Genomic DNA, 12334 nt, shown 5'->3' with positions numbered 1-12334 from the left:
GAGCTTGGCAGGAGTAGGGCTTGCTCCCTCCCTGCCCTGGGGCTGCATGTCCCTGTTTATGCAGCACCCCAACCCTTGCCATCCTTGAGGTAGTCAAGCAGCCCGGTGGCCAGGTTAAACCCTCTCTTCCCTTATAAGGTCACATCTGGCAACACCTGGAATTCCTCCTCTTGCAAATAAGGCATTCCTAGCATCCTTAGCCCCAACAAATGATGTACACTCACCCCACAGCCCCTACTCAACCCCTAAAGGTTTATATAGCTTTTGCCCCACCCCAATTAAACAAGCTGTCTCACTGAGGCTGACTCCTTAGAAGTCTATTTCTCATGAGTGCGCCCATCACTGCCTGAGGTTTCTTTCACCCCTTGCCGTTCCCACTTCCTGCTTCCACTTTTCAGGATACAGGATCTGCCAGGTAGGATGGGATGGGTGGGGATATGGAGCCAAAGGGCACCTGGAGTCCCAGCCTGGGTCACTACAAGTTCAAGGACAGCATGAGATCTCAGAGTGAGTTCTAGGCCAACTATAGAGACTTTGTGAGAAAAACAAAACAAAAACAACCAGACAACCCCCCTCCCCGTTCAACAACAAATAACAAAAATCTATATTGGTAAAATCAGTATATCTTCCAATTTTGTTCTCCTTTGTCAAAGTTAGACTATGGTTAGACTACAGTTTTCATATTTAAAAAAAAATTAAAGCAGATTGTGACTAATCCCCTTAAAATATACAAAATATTGCTTGGTATTAGAATAACTTTTAAGATAAATCTTGAAAAAACTATCTTAAAAGTACTTAGCTTTCATAAACTAGATGGCGGCTCATGCTTGCATTCCCAGCATCTGGGGGTTGGAGGGAGGAATGTAAGAGTCATCCTTGGCTACGAGTTTGAAGACAGCCTGAGATACATAAGACACAGTCTTTTCTTTTCCTTTTTTTCTTGAGACAGGGTTTCTCTGTGTAGCCTTGGCTGTCCTCTGGCCTCAAACTCAGAGATCTGCCTACCTCTGCCTCTGATGGGATTGCAGGAATGCGCCACCACCATCCAGTGAGATACAGCCTTAAGACTTTTTTTTTTAAGTAGGAGTTTTCTGATTCTGAGAATATGATCCCTATCTATTTTATCTATTTTCTCAAAAAAATAGTTTTGTAGCTAGGCATGGTGGTAATCCTAGCAATGAACAGGCTGAGACAGGACAGGGCCACTCTGAGGCCACAGGTACACAGTAAAGACCTGTTCTCAATCTTCCCAAACGAAACCACTAGTTTTTGATATCACTGTTGTCCTTTTTCTTTGCTTACACTGGTGTTTTTAAAACAGGGTCTCACTGTGTAGCCTGAAGTAGCACAGACCTACCTGTGATCCTACAGTTTCACCCTTATATGGATTGGGCTGGCAAACTCACCCATCTTTTTAGTTTGATAAAACATATGATCTCCCGTAAAATATTAATTCACTCTGTAATAATCTCCCACTATTGCTACCACATCTCACGATTTTTCAGATTGTAGAGACAGAGATTTATTTGTGGAAATGGATAACAAGGCAATAGTTGCTACTAATAGCTATGCAGGAGGGATGAATATCCTTTAGTGTTCATCTGTCTGTAAATTCACTCGAATTCCTTTTCAGAATGTGTGGCATTCTGAGTTCTCCTTTGAACTGGCCATATATCTAACTGGTTTCTTCACTAATTGATGAGATAAAAGCTTTAAATGCTTGTCATTAAGTTAGTTAAATAACATTATTTGCTCACAGTATTAATAACCCTGAGGAACAAATGAATTTCATTTCTACCATTTAAAACCATCATTATTGGCAGGTCACTCCAGCCAGGAAGGCAAGCAGGCTAAATACTTCACCTTTCCCTCCTGCCCTCCAAATCCAATTAGCCAGTCCCTAGCTCTGCAGCACACTACCTGCTGAAGGAATCCTTCCCCTCCACCTCCATCTCCAGTGACTCACCAGATCTTCCCCTACTAACTTCCCTCCCCCATGCTCTTGCCTTATCCCAGCCCCACCTCCAGCAGGCACTTCCTGGGAACCCACAGGCTAGTCCAGCCAGAAAAGCAGACAGGCTAACTGCAGAGCTTGACCTCTTGTGAGCTCCTCCAACTCTAATCCCCAAGTCACACATCGACTCTGTGACAGACCAACTGCTTCGTCTTCTCCTCAATAGTTATCCCTTTCTCCAGTGGATTACACAGCTCTTCTCCTCTAAACTTCCCTCCCCTCACCCACTGCTTTACATCAGCCCCCAACTCCAGAAGGCACTCCCTAGAAACCCAAAGGCCAGCCAGCTGCAGATCTTCACCTCTCCTTGCATTCCTCAAATTCTAACCCTTAGCTTAGTAGCTGACAACCTGATATGCCTTCTCCTCACTTTCTGCTCCCATCCTCAGGGAACTACATAAGTCCTGGTGGAACACACTGCTTTCCTTCCTCCTGTGGACCCCCTCTGCCCTCCTCTAGTCCATCCTCATTCCTAAGCATCTGTTCCCAACAATTAGAAACACATTTTACTTGGCACCTACAGTGGCCACATCCAGCAGGATCCCAGGAGAATTTTATACCAGGTAGCACACAGCTACCACACTCGCCTAGGAACCAGAAAGGGCAACAAACACCAAGGAACAAAACCCTCACCCGATAAAGACTAGGCCAGATATCAGCATCTAGAATTAAAATCTTCCCAAACACAGGAGCCTAGATCCCACACTAAAACTTAATCGACAATATTATGTCTTCCCTACGGTCCAGCAACCCTACCACAGCAGGCTCTGAATATTCCAACACTGCTGAAGCACAAACAAAACAAAAAACTTAAAACAGTCTTTATGAATATGACAGAAGTCCTTAAAGAAGAAATGAATAAATCCTATATGGAAATCAATGAAAACACAAACAAACAGTGGAGGAAGGAATTAAATAAAACCGCTCAAGAAATGAAAGTGGAAACATAATAAAGAAAACCCAAACTCAGGGAAATCTGGAAATGAAAAATTTAGGAACTTAAACAGGAAACTCCAAGACAATCCTCACCAACAGAATAAAAGAGATGGAAGAGACAATCTCAGACATTGAAGACAGGAAGAAATTAATACCCTGGTCACAGAAAATGTTTGATCTAAAAAATTCCTGGCACAAAACATTCAGGAAATCTGGGACAATGTAAGGAAGAAAAAAAAAAGATTCTGAAAATAATAGGAAGGGAAAGAAAAAGAAACACAATTCAAAGGTGCAGAAAATATTTTCAATAATATCATAGAGGAAAATTTCTCCAACTTAAAGAATGAGATGCTCATGAAGGTGCAAGAAGCATACATAACACCAAATAGGCTGGGCCAGAAAAGAGAGTGCCCTTGGCACACGTCTTAGTTAGGGTTTCCATTGCTGTGAAGGAACACCATAACCAAGGCAACTTTTACAAAGGCAAACATTTAATTTGGGCTGGCATACAGTTTCAGAGATTTAGCCCATTATCACCATGGTGAGAAGCATGGCAGCTTGCAGGCAGACATAGTGCTGCAGAAGGAGCTGTGAGTTCTGTATCTAGATCCTCAGGTGAGCAGAACTGTGTGCAACTGGGCCTGGGCTTAAGCATCTGAGACCTCAAAGCCTGCCCCTACATGGACACACTTCCTCCAATAAGGTCACACCTACTCCAGCAAGACCATATCCCCTAAGGGTGGCACTCTCTAAAGACCAAATATTCAAATACAGGAGTCTATGGGGGCCATTACTATTCAAACCACCATAGCACATAATAAAACTACTACATGTTCAGAACACAGAGAACATAAAAAGCTGCAAGGAAAAAAAAGACCAAGGAACATATCAAGACAAACCTAATCGAATTAAACCTGACTTCTCAATGGAGATTGTAAAAGCCAGAGGACAGATGCCCTAATAACTCTAAGAGACCCCAGATTCCAGCCCAGACTACTACACCCAGCAAAACTTTCACTCACAATAGACAAAATGAGACATTCCATGATAAAATCAAATTTACGTAATATCTATCTATAAACCCAGCCCTACAAAAGTTCAAGAAAAAAGCCAATCTAAAGAGGCTAACCACACCCAAGAAAACACAAACAAAATAATCCCAGATCAGCAAATCAAAAAAGGAGAAACACACACACACACACACACACACACACCACAACAAAATAACAGGAATCAACAAACACTACTCATTAATATCTCTCAAAATGAATGGTGTTAATTCCTCAATAAAAAGACACAGACTAACAGAATGGATACAAAAGCAGGAGCCATCCATCTATGGTGTCTAAGAGACACACCTTAACATCAAGCATAGACATCAACTCAGGGTGTAAGGATGAAAAATGATATTCTACGCAAACAGACCTAAGAAGTAGCTTGGAGTAGTCTCTTTTGATTCTGACAAAATAGACTTCATCCAAAACTAATCAGAAGAGATAGGGAAGGACCTTACATACTCAAAGAAAAAAACCCACCATGAGAGAACTGCAATTCCTAACACTGCTTCAGCTTAAATCACATGCTGACTCTCACACACTGATAGTGGGAGACTTTAATTCCCACTTACACCAATAGGCAGGTCACTCAGACAAAATAAAGAGAAATACTGGAGATAAATGATTTATAAACCAAATGGACCTAACAGACATTTACAGGACATTTCACCCAAACACAAAAGAATATACCTTCTTCTCAGCACCTCATGGAACTTTATCCAAAAGTGACCACATACTCAAACACAAACAAGTCTCAACAGAAAACTAAGGTAACATCCTGCATCCTCTGTGACCACCACAGATGAAAGCTGGATTTCAACAACAGAAAGCTTACAAACTCATGGAAATGGAATACCTCACTACTGAATTAAAAAAAAAAAAAAAGTCAAGGCAGAAATTTAAAAAGAAATTAAAACTTCTAAGAAATGAATAAAAATGAAAACACAGAATACCCAAACTTGTGAGACACAATGAAGGTGGTTCTAAGAGGTACCTTCATAGCACTAAGTACCTAGATTAAAACAAAACAAAACAAAACTGAAGATCTCCTGCTAGTAACACCTGAAAGCGCTAGAAGAAAAAGAAGAAATAACACCCTGAAGGAGTAAATGGCAACAACTCAGGGCTTAAGTCAGTAACATAGGAACAATAACAAGTAAAAACAACACAAAGAATCAACAAAACAAAGAGTTGGTTTTTTTTGAGAAAATCATTAAGATTAAGTAACTAAATGAATATAGAAATTAATGTAATTAGAAATGAAAATGGCGACATAACAACAGATACCAAGAAAATCCAGAATCATAGGGACATACTTTAAAAACCTGTACTCCACTAAATTGAAAATCTAAAAGACATGAGTAATTTTTCAATATGTAACACCGAAGTTAAATCAAGATCAGATAAACAATTTAAAGAAACTTATAATCCCTAATTAAACAGAACCAGTCATAAAAAAAAAAAAAAATCGACCAACCAAAAATGTCCAGGGCCAGAGATGGTTTTAGAATTTATTTCTAACAGAGTTTCAAGAAAGAATTAATGCCAATACTCCTCTAATTATTCACCAAGTAGAAACAGAAAAAACATTGCCAAATTTCTTTTATGATGCCACAGTTACCCTAATACTCCAACTACATAAAGACATTAACAGAGACAATTACAGACCAATTTTCCTCATGAACATAGATGCAAAAATTTTCAACAAAATACATGCAAACCAAATCCAAGAACACATAAAAAAAATCATCCACTATGATCAGGTAAGCTTCATCCAGAGATGCAGGGATGGGTCAATATACATAAATTGATTAATGTAATCTACCATATGAACAACCTGAAAGGCAAAAACATGTGATGACCTCATTAAATGCAGAAAAAGCCTTTGACAAAATCCAACATCCCTTCAAGATAAAAGTCCTAGAGAGGTGAGAGATAAAAAAGACATATCTAAACACAATAAAGGCAGTTTACAGCAAGTCAATAGCCAACATCAAATTAAATGGAAAGAAACTCAAAGCAATTCCACTAAAAACAGAAATAAGAGAAGGCTGTCCATTCTCTCCATACATAATATAGTACTTGAATCTTTATTATTTAAATTTTTTTTTATAATTTATTCATTTTTATATCCCAATTATAGCCCCCTCCCTCATCTTCTCCTGGTCTCATCCTTCTGCCCTCTCCCCTATGCCCTTCCCCTAGTCTACTGACAGTGGGAGTCCCCTACCATCTGATCCTAGCTTATCAAGTCTCATCAGGACTAACTGTTTCCTCTTCCTTTGTGGCGTGGCAAGTGATCACTTTTCAAGGGGGTCAGGGTTAGGGTTAGGCAACCAAGTTCATGATAGACGCAGCCCCTGCTCAGTACTTGAATCTCAGCCAGAAGGCAATCAATGGCATACAAATTGGAAAGGAACTAGTCAAAGTATCTTTATTGGTAAATGATATAATAATATACATAAGTGATCCCAAAAATTCCACTAAAAAACTCCTACAGCTGATAAAGTGGCTAGATACAAAATTAACTCACAAAAATCAGTAGCCTTCCTATCTACAAATGTCAAATGGACTAAGAGAGAAATCAGGGAAACAACTCTCATAATAGCCTCTAATAATATAAAGTATCTTGGGGTAACTCTAGCCAAGCAAGTGAAAGACTTGTATATTTACTGAACAATAATACTATAAGCGCGTTAGCACTCATACATCCAACTAACCTCTTATCGTATTAATAGTTATGATGAATTAAAATGAGAACCATTTTCCTGAATTCTAGATACATATTTCTATTGTTAAGTATTTAAAACAAATAGGATAATATAAATATGAACACATGTAGTTTTCATGAACTTGAAACCAGGGCCATGTTATATAATCATACTCTTCCTGCTTCAGCCTCTCAGATTACTGCTGTGTGCCACCATACCCAGTTTAATTTGGATACTTAATAGTTACTTATCCTTCCAACAAATCGCTATTTTATTTATTTATTTATTTATTTATTTATTTATTGAGGTAGGGTCTCACTATGTAAGTTCTGGGCGGTCTGGAACTCACTATACGGACCAGGCTGGCCTAGATATAATTCTCACATATCTGCCTGATTTTGTTGAGTGCTGGGATTAAAGGCAGGCAGACAAAACTTCCTTGGGCTGTTTTGAAAATGTATGCCTTTGAACAAATCCTATTTTAAATAGTAATACATAACAACAGTACTAGTAAATTTTTGGGATCAGAGAGATGGTTCAGAGGTTAAGAGCAATTATCTGCTCTTTCCAAGGACTTGGTTCAATTTCTAGCATGAACAGTGGCTCACAACAGCCAGGTCCAGGGTCTGATGCCCTCTCCTGACCTCCGTAGGGCACGCACATGGTGCATGTAAATCCACTCAGGCAAAACACCTATACACATAAAATAAATTAACTAATAAGAAGCTAAAAATAATGGTAAGATCTAAAAAATAGCTTAGGATTCGAATAAAAAGTCAGTAACTTTCATGCAGACAAATGTACAAGAAAAGCAGTCACAAATCGTAATTACAATGCTCCCCATGAAGACAAGTTAAGCTTTGAGTTAGCTCTTTTACCTTTTATTTCCAATAAGCATGATGACCATGTTGGAATTGGAATGCTGACGGGCATCTTCTAACCAGGTTGTCAAGTGGTTGAATGTGTCTCTCCTAAACACAGGTGGAATATGATTACAGTTTTCAGCATTTCTCTTTGTAGCACACAGTGAGCAGTCTGCACTCCTCTGGCATTAGCCACATTAGCCACAGCCACTCATACTATGAGAACCATAGCTAAAGCACAGTACTTGGGTTTAGCGCTCTCTGTTATTTTAACATTTCAGTTAGAATAAACACAACTATTAGCACAGTTTAGAAATTCCAATGACTATATAATAACAGCAAACTGATCATTCTGGGGTACTTACTTAAATAAGAAAGAACTGACCTGCAGATTTTGAGAATATTTAAATTTGATTTAAGATACAGTTTTAAGGGTGAGTAGCTACAGCTGAAGGCGACATAGTGTTGTTACTGGTAACCACACGGGTCAAGAAAGTCTCCTTGTACTGAGTTGAAAAACTAACACCTACTCACCTTGTAATATCATACACTAGTAAAGCCCCCGCCGCACCTCTGTAATAGGACCTTGTGATAGAGCGAAAGGACTCCTGCCCCGCCTGTGAAAAAAATAAAAATGTGAGAAGTTTCCTTTACAATGACAACCTTTCTACATTTTCATATTACACCTACAATGAGCATGAAAAAAAAGGCAGTTATAAACGGGGGAAAAACTTAACCAGTCTTAGGAAAAAGTCAAATAATAACTACGGCTCCAATCACCAGGATGCACAGGCTGCCATTCCCACTACCCTCCCACCCTCAAACAAGACCCCTAACCCTTTTTGGCAATCCCTGACAACCCAATTTACTGAATGGCTTCACAATACATGAATCATTATTAGAGCACAGAACGGACTCCTAGCAACTAAGCTCTGAAGACAAATTTGAAAGGAAGCAAATAACCCAGAGCCTCACATTTGAATTCAATAACCCACTCCCTGGGGCAGCTGTTGACACTAGAATAAATAAAACCCATTGTAAATAAATGATGAATGACATCTTTACGCCCACCATCTGCTGGTGGAAAGGTTGTCAGAAGGCCAAGGATGCAGATTTTATCAGTTATACCATAAACTGCAGTGGGCTTTCAACAGCCACAAGATGGAATTCTTTGAGCAATCATTTTATTATGAAAAACTGAAAAAAGGTCTGAATTGAATTTATATAATTTTTCTTCACACAATCAATTTTCTCTGTATTTGATATATAATGCTTGTCAAGAGGCAAGCAGATGTAAAAGGCATCTTTATTTCTTGTGAAACTGGTACCAGAGACTAAGCCAAGTTCAGTAATTTTTCTATCTCATAGTAAACAGCTAAGCAAGGCTGGGAAAGGCTATGACTATAGAAATAATTTTTGTTCCTAAAATATATTAACTTGAAAAATATTTAGATTTCCATGTTCTTAGTCCTAAATTTCTGATGTAAATATGAAGTCTTGCCATCATGTTCTGTTTTGTTCCAAAACTTAAGTCAGTATGTTCCAACATCTTTTCTTGCTGACCCGTTATGAACACTCCGTGTTGAACGTCAACCACTCTCAGAGCCTAGAACTGGGTCTGGTATTCATATGGCACTCAGACGAAGCCTGCTGACTGAAAACGTATAACCAAGTGCCTTAGCCACATGCACAAAATGTCAGTATTCCACTGCACCTAAGTGGACACATTTCTCATTCAATGACAATATGCCCAGATCTATGTTAACAAGCCCTCTCTAGGAGCCACTTAAAACGTCTTATGCTGAATGAGAGAACACAAAAGCTACTGCATGGAAAAACAAACAAAAACCAACCTGTACAAAAAAACCAGTTCTCTCACATAGTCTGAGGTAAAACAAAACAAAACAAAACAAAACAAAACAAACAACTGGCAAATAAGCCAGCCATAGCAACTCATGCCTGGTATTCCAACACCTGGAAGGCTGAGGTAGGAGGATGGCTGTGAATTTAGGCTAGCCTGGGACATAAAAGTTCTAGGTTAGCCTGGGCTACATGAGACCATGTCTCAAACACAGCAACAACAAAAACCAAACCAAACACACACACACACACACACACACACACACACACACACACACACTCTCTCTATCTCTCTCTCTCACTCATAAAGCCAATTTCTTCCTACTGGTAACACCAATATTCTGAATATCCCTGATGTTTGTTTTGCTAATTTCCTTCCACCTATCTATTCACTTTCCATTTCCCTAGACAATGTTCAAACCCTTCAGGTTTTCATAAAGCTTAGGAACTTGTGGAGGACATTGCACACTTACCCTTTCTCCTCACAAAAACAAAAGCACTTCCATGTAGTTCTGTCTTATCACTACTGATTAAATGAAATGAGCATTCAACATTTTAGATTTGTGAGAGTTAGTGTTACACAACAATATTTAACTCTGACTGTTAGCCATTTATCTCACAATGAAACGCAAGCCATGCAAACAAGAAAAAACATAAAAACAAAATTAAAAAAGAAAGTAGAAAGAAAAAAGGTAATTCTGGGAGGAATGGAAATGTGTATAGACTGAATAACAACATCCTAACACTTGAACATGGGGTGTGGGGAGAAAACAATTTCTTTTGATTTGAGTCTCCCATGGCCCAGGCTGTGCTTGAACTCCTGATCCTCCTGTCTGTTTCCTGCATTATAGGTGTAACCACCTGTAGAGCAGGATATTAACTTTTTAAGCCTGACAAAACAATGCTCAGCCTTTAGTTATTTTTCCATAGAGTACTCTAAACAGTTTTGATATTATTCTAGCAGGATTGAAGGAAGAGCCTGAGGAATAAAAGGAAAGGTCCAGTATTAGCACTGATCATAAAAACTAAAGAACACCTTTCGACACTAGGTATCATATAGAGTTCCCATTGTACTGACTAATATCGTACCTACAGAAAACATACTCAAAAGTTCAAGATGTGTCTTTGCAACATATCTCAAAGCAAAATAACATCGAGGTCCCATTTTAGTCTCCTATAAAAAGTAACATCTTTTAAGGTTACCTATGAATCATAGAAAACTAAAAGTAAGCAATGGCTTCCCAATAAAGCACTTTACTTACTTCTTTTGTAACAAGAAGATACTTGATAAGCTAGGGTCAGATGGAAGGGGAGGAGAAGCTCCCCTATCAGTGGACTTGGAAAGGGTCAGGAAGGAGATGAGGGAGAGAGGGTGGGATTGGAAGGGAATCAAGGAGGGGACTACGGCTGGGATGCAAAGTAAATAACCTATGATTAATATAAAAAAATAAAAGTTATAAAAAATAAATAAAACAGTTGACCACTAAAAATATAACAAGGCTATTTAAAAAAACAGATATACTGCAAAAACATTTATGATAAGGGAAGCCTTTTTTCACTCAGGTACACTAAGTGTGCGACCAATCTTATTTCTGATATAATCTATTGAAGAGTTTTAGAATTCAAGTAGGAAAGAAAAAAATTATAAAAATAAGAAGAAATTACAAAAAAGAAAGAAACAAGGAAAAGAAGGAGAAAGAGATGCAGCTCAGTTGATAGAGCACGTCCTAGTATGAACGTGGTACTCAGTGTACTCAGCAGTGGAGTGTGGGGACGCACAAACACACCGAGACACTAAGACTATCTAAGGCAAAGCCCCAAGGGACAACGTTTAGGCTTAATATTATTGTTATTACATTCATTTATGTAGTGTGTGTATGTGTGTACAAGCGGGTGTGCAATGGCACATATGTAGGGGTCAGAGAGCAATGTGCAGAAGTAAGTTCCTTCCTTCTACTACATGAGTTACAGGGATCAAATTTAGGTTATCAGACTTGGCAGCAAGTGCCTCCAACCAAAAGGGAATATTTTCTGCTGCATTAAAAACATTATTATATAATATACCACTCGGCAGAGCGAACCAGACTATGTGCGTGCTGTGTTTCGTAAGCATGCCTCCATAAGGTAAGGAAGAAAGGAAAATAGAAGAAGCCGCATTTCCACTTTCTCCAGCAAGACAGAGTTCAGGACCAGTCTGGGCTTCATAGTGAGATCCACTCAAAAAGTGGGGAAGAACTGGTCCTGAATTTTTGATCTCCTTGTCCTAAGGTCCCTGGGTATAAGATCACAGGTGTGTCAACTCCCATATAAAAACAGAGGGTGGAGATTAGCCCTCTGCCCTGTTGGAGATCATACTTTTAAATCTCTACAAAAGAAAGATTTTGTATATACTGCTTTTATTTCCTTCCTGCCTTGCTTCTTTTAAGATGCTAGGGTGGAACCCGGATTCTTAGGCTTGATCTATGAGATGCACACTTTCAAGCCTTTCCATGTAGTGCCCCCTGCCTTTTTCCTGTTTGTTTCTCTGAGACAAAGCCTAATGCAGTCCACACTGGCCTCTAATCCACATATAGCCGACGATGACCTTCAATTCCTGACCTTCCTGCTTCCACTCTCCCAAGTGCTAGGATTACAGACATGTGCCACAGTGTCCAGGCTTTCCACAGTTTTGATTTGAAATCATGTTGCCCAAGAAAATCTAAATCCAAACTGTTGGGCCAGGAATACAACTCAGTTAGTACAATGCCTACCACACAAGTATGAGGACTGAGCGCAGACACCCAGTCCTCATGTAAAAAGCTTATAAACCCAATACTTTGGAGGTAGAGGGGGATGTGGATACAGTAGATCCTTGAAACTCAACTGATGTGCTCCAGACCCTGACACACACAGAGA

The 12334-nt window shown here is 39.2% G+C and overlaps 1 protein-coding gene across 1 annotated transcript in view; it reads right to left on the bottom strand.

The window, feature by feature from the left end:
• Positions 1–12334, bottom strand: part of Rab2a (RAB2A, member RAS oncogene family) — a 63947-nt gene that overhangs the window by 23886 nt on the left and 27727 nt on the right. The window contains exons 4-5 of the mRNA XM_021645022.2: positions 8114–8196; positions 7595–7687 (exon numbers count right to left, since the gene is read on the bottom strand). Of these exons, the coding sequence (XP_021500697.1) occupies positions 7595–7687; positions 8114–8196 (176 nt within the window). The remainder of the gene's footprint in view (positions 1–7594; positions 7688–8113; positions 8197–12334) is intronic.

Source organism: Meriones unguiculatus, chromosome 6 (assembly GCF_030254825.1).
Source record: "Meriones unguiculatus strain TT.TT164.6M chromosome 6, Bangor_MerUng_6.1, whole genome shotgun sequence".
NCBI lineage: Eukaryota > Metazoa > Chordata > Mammalia > Rodentia > Muridae > Meriones > Meriones unguiculatus.
This window is presented reverse-complemented; position numbering and strand designations above follow the sequence as displayed.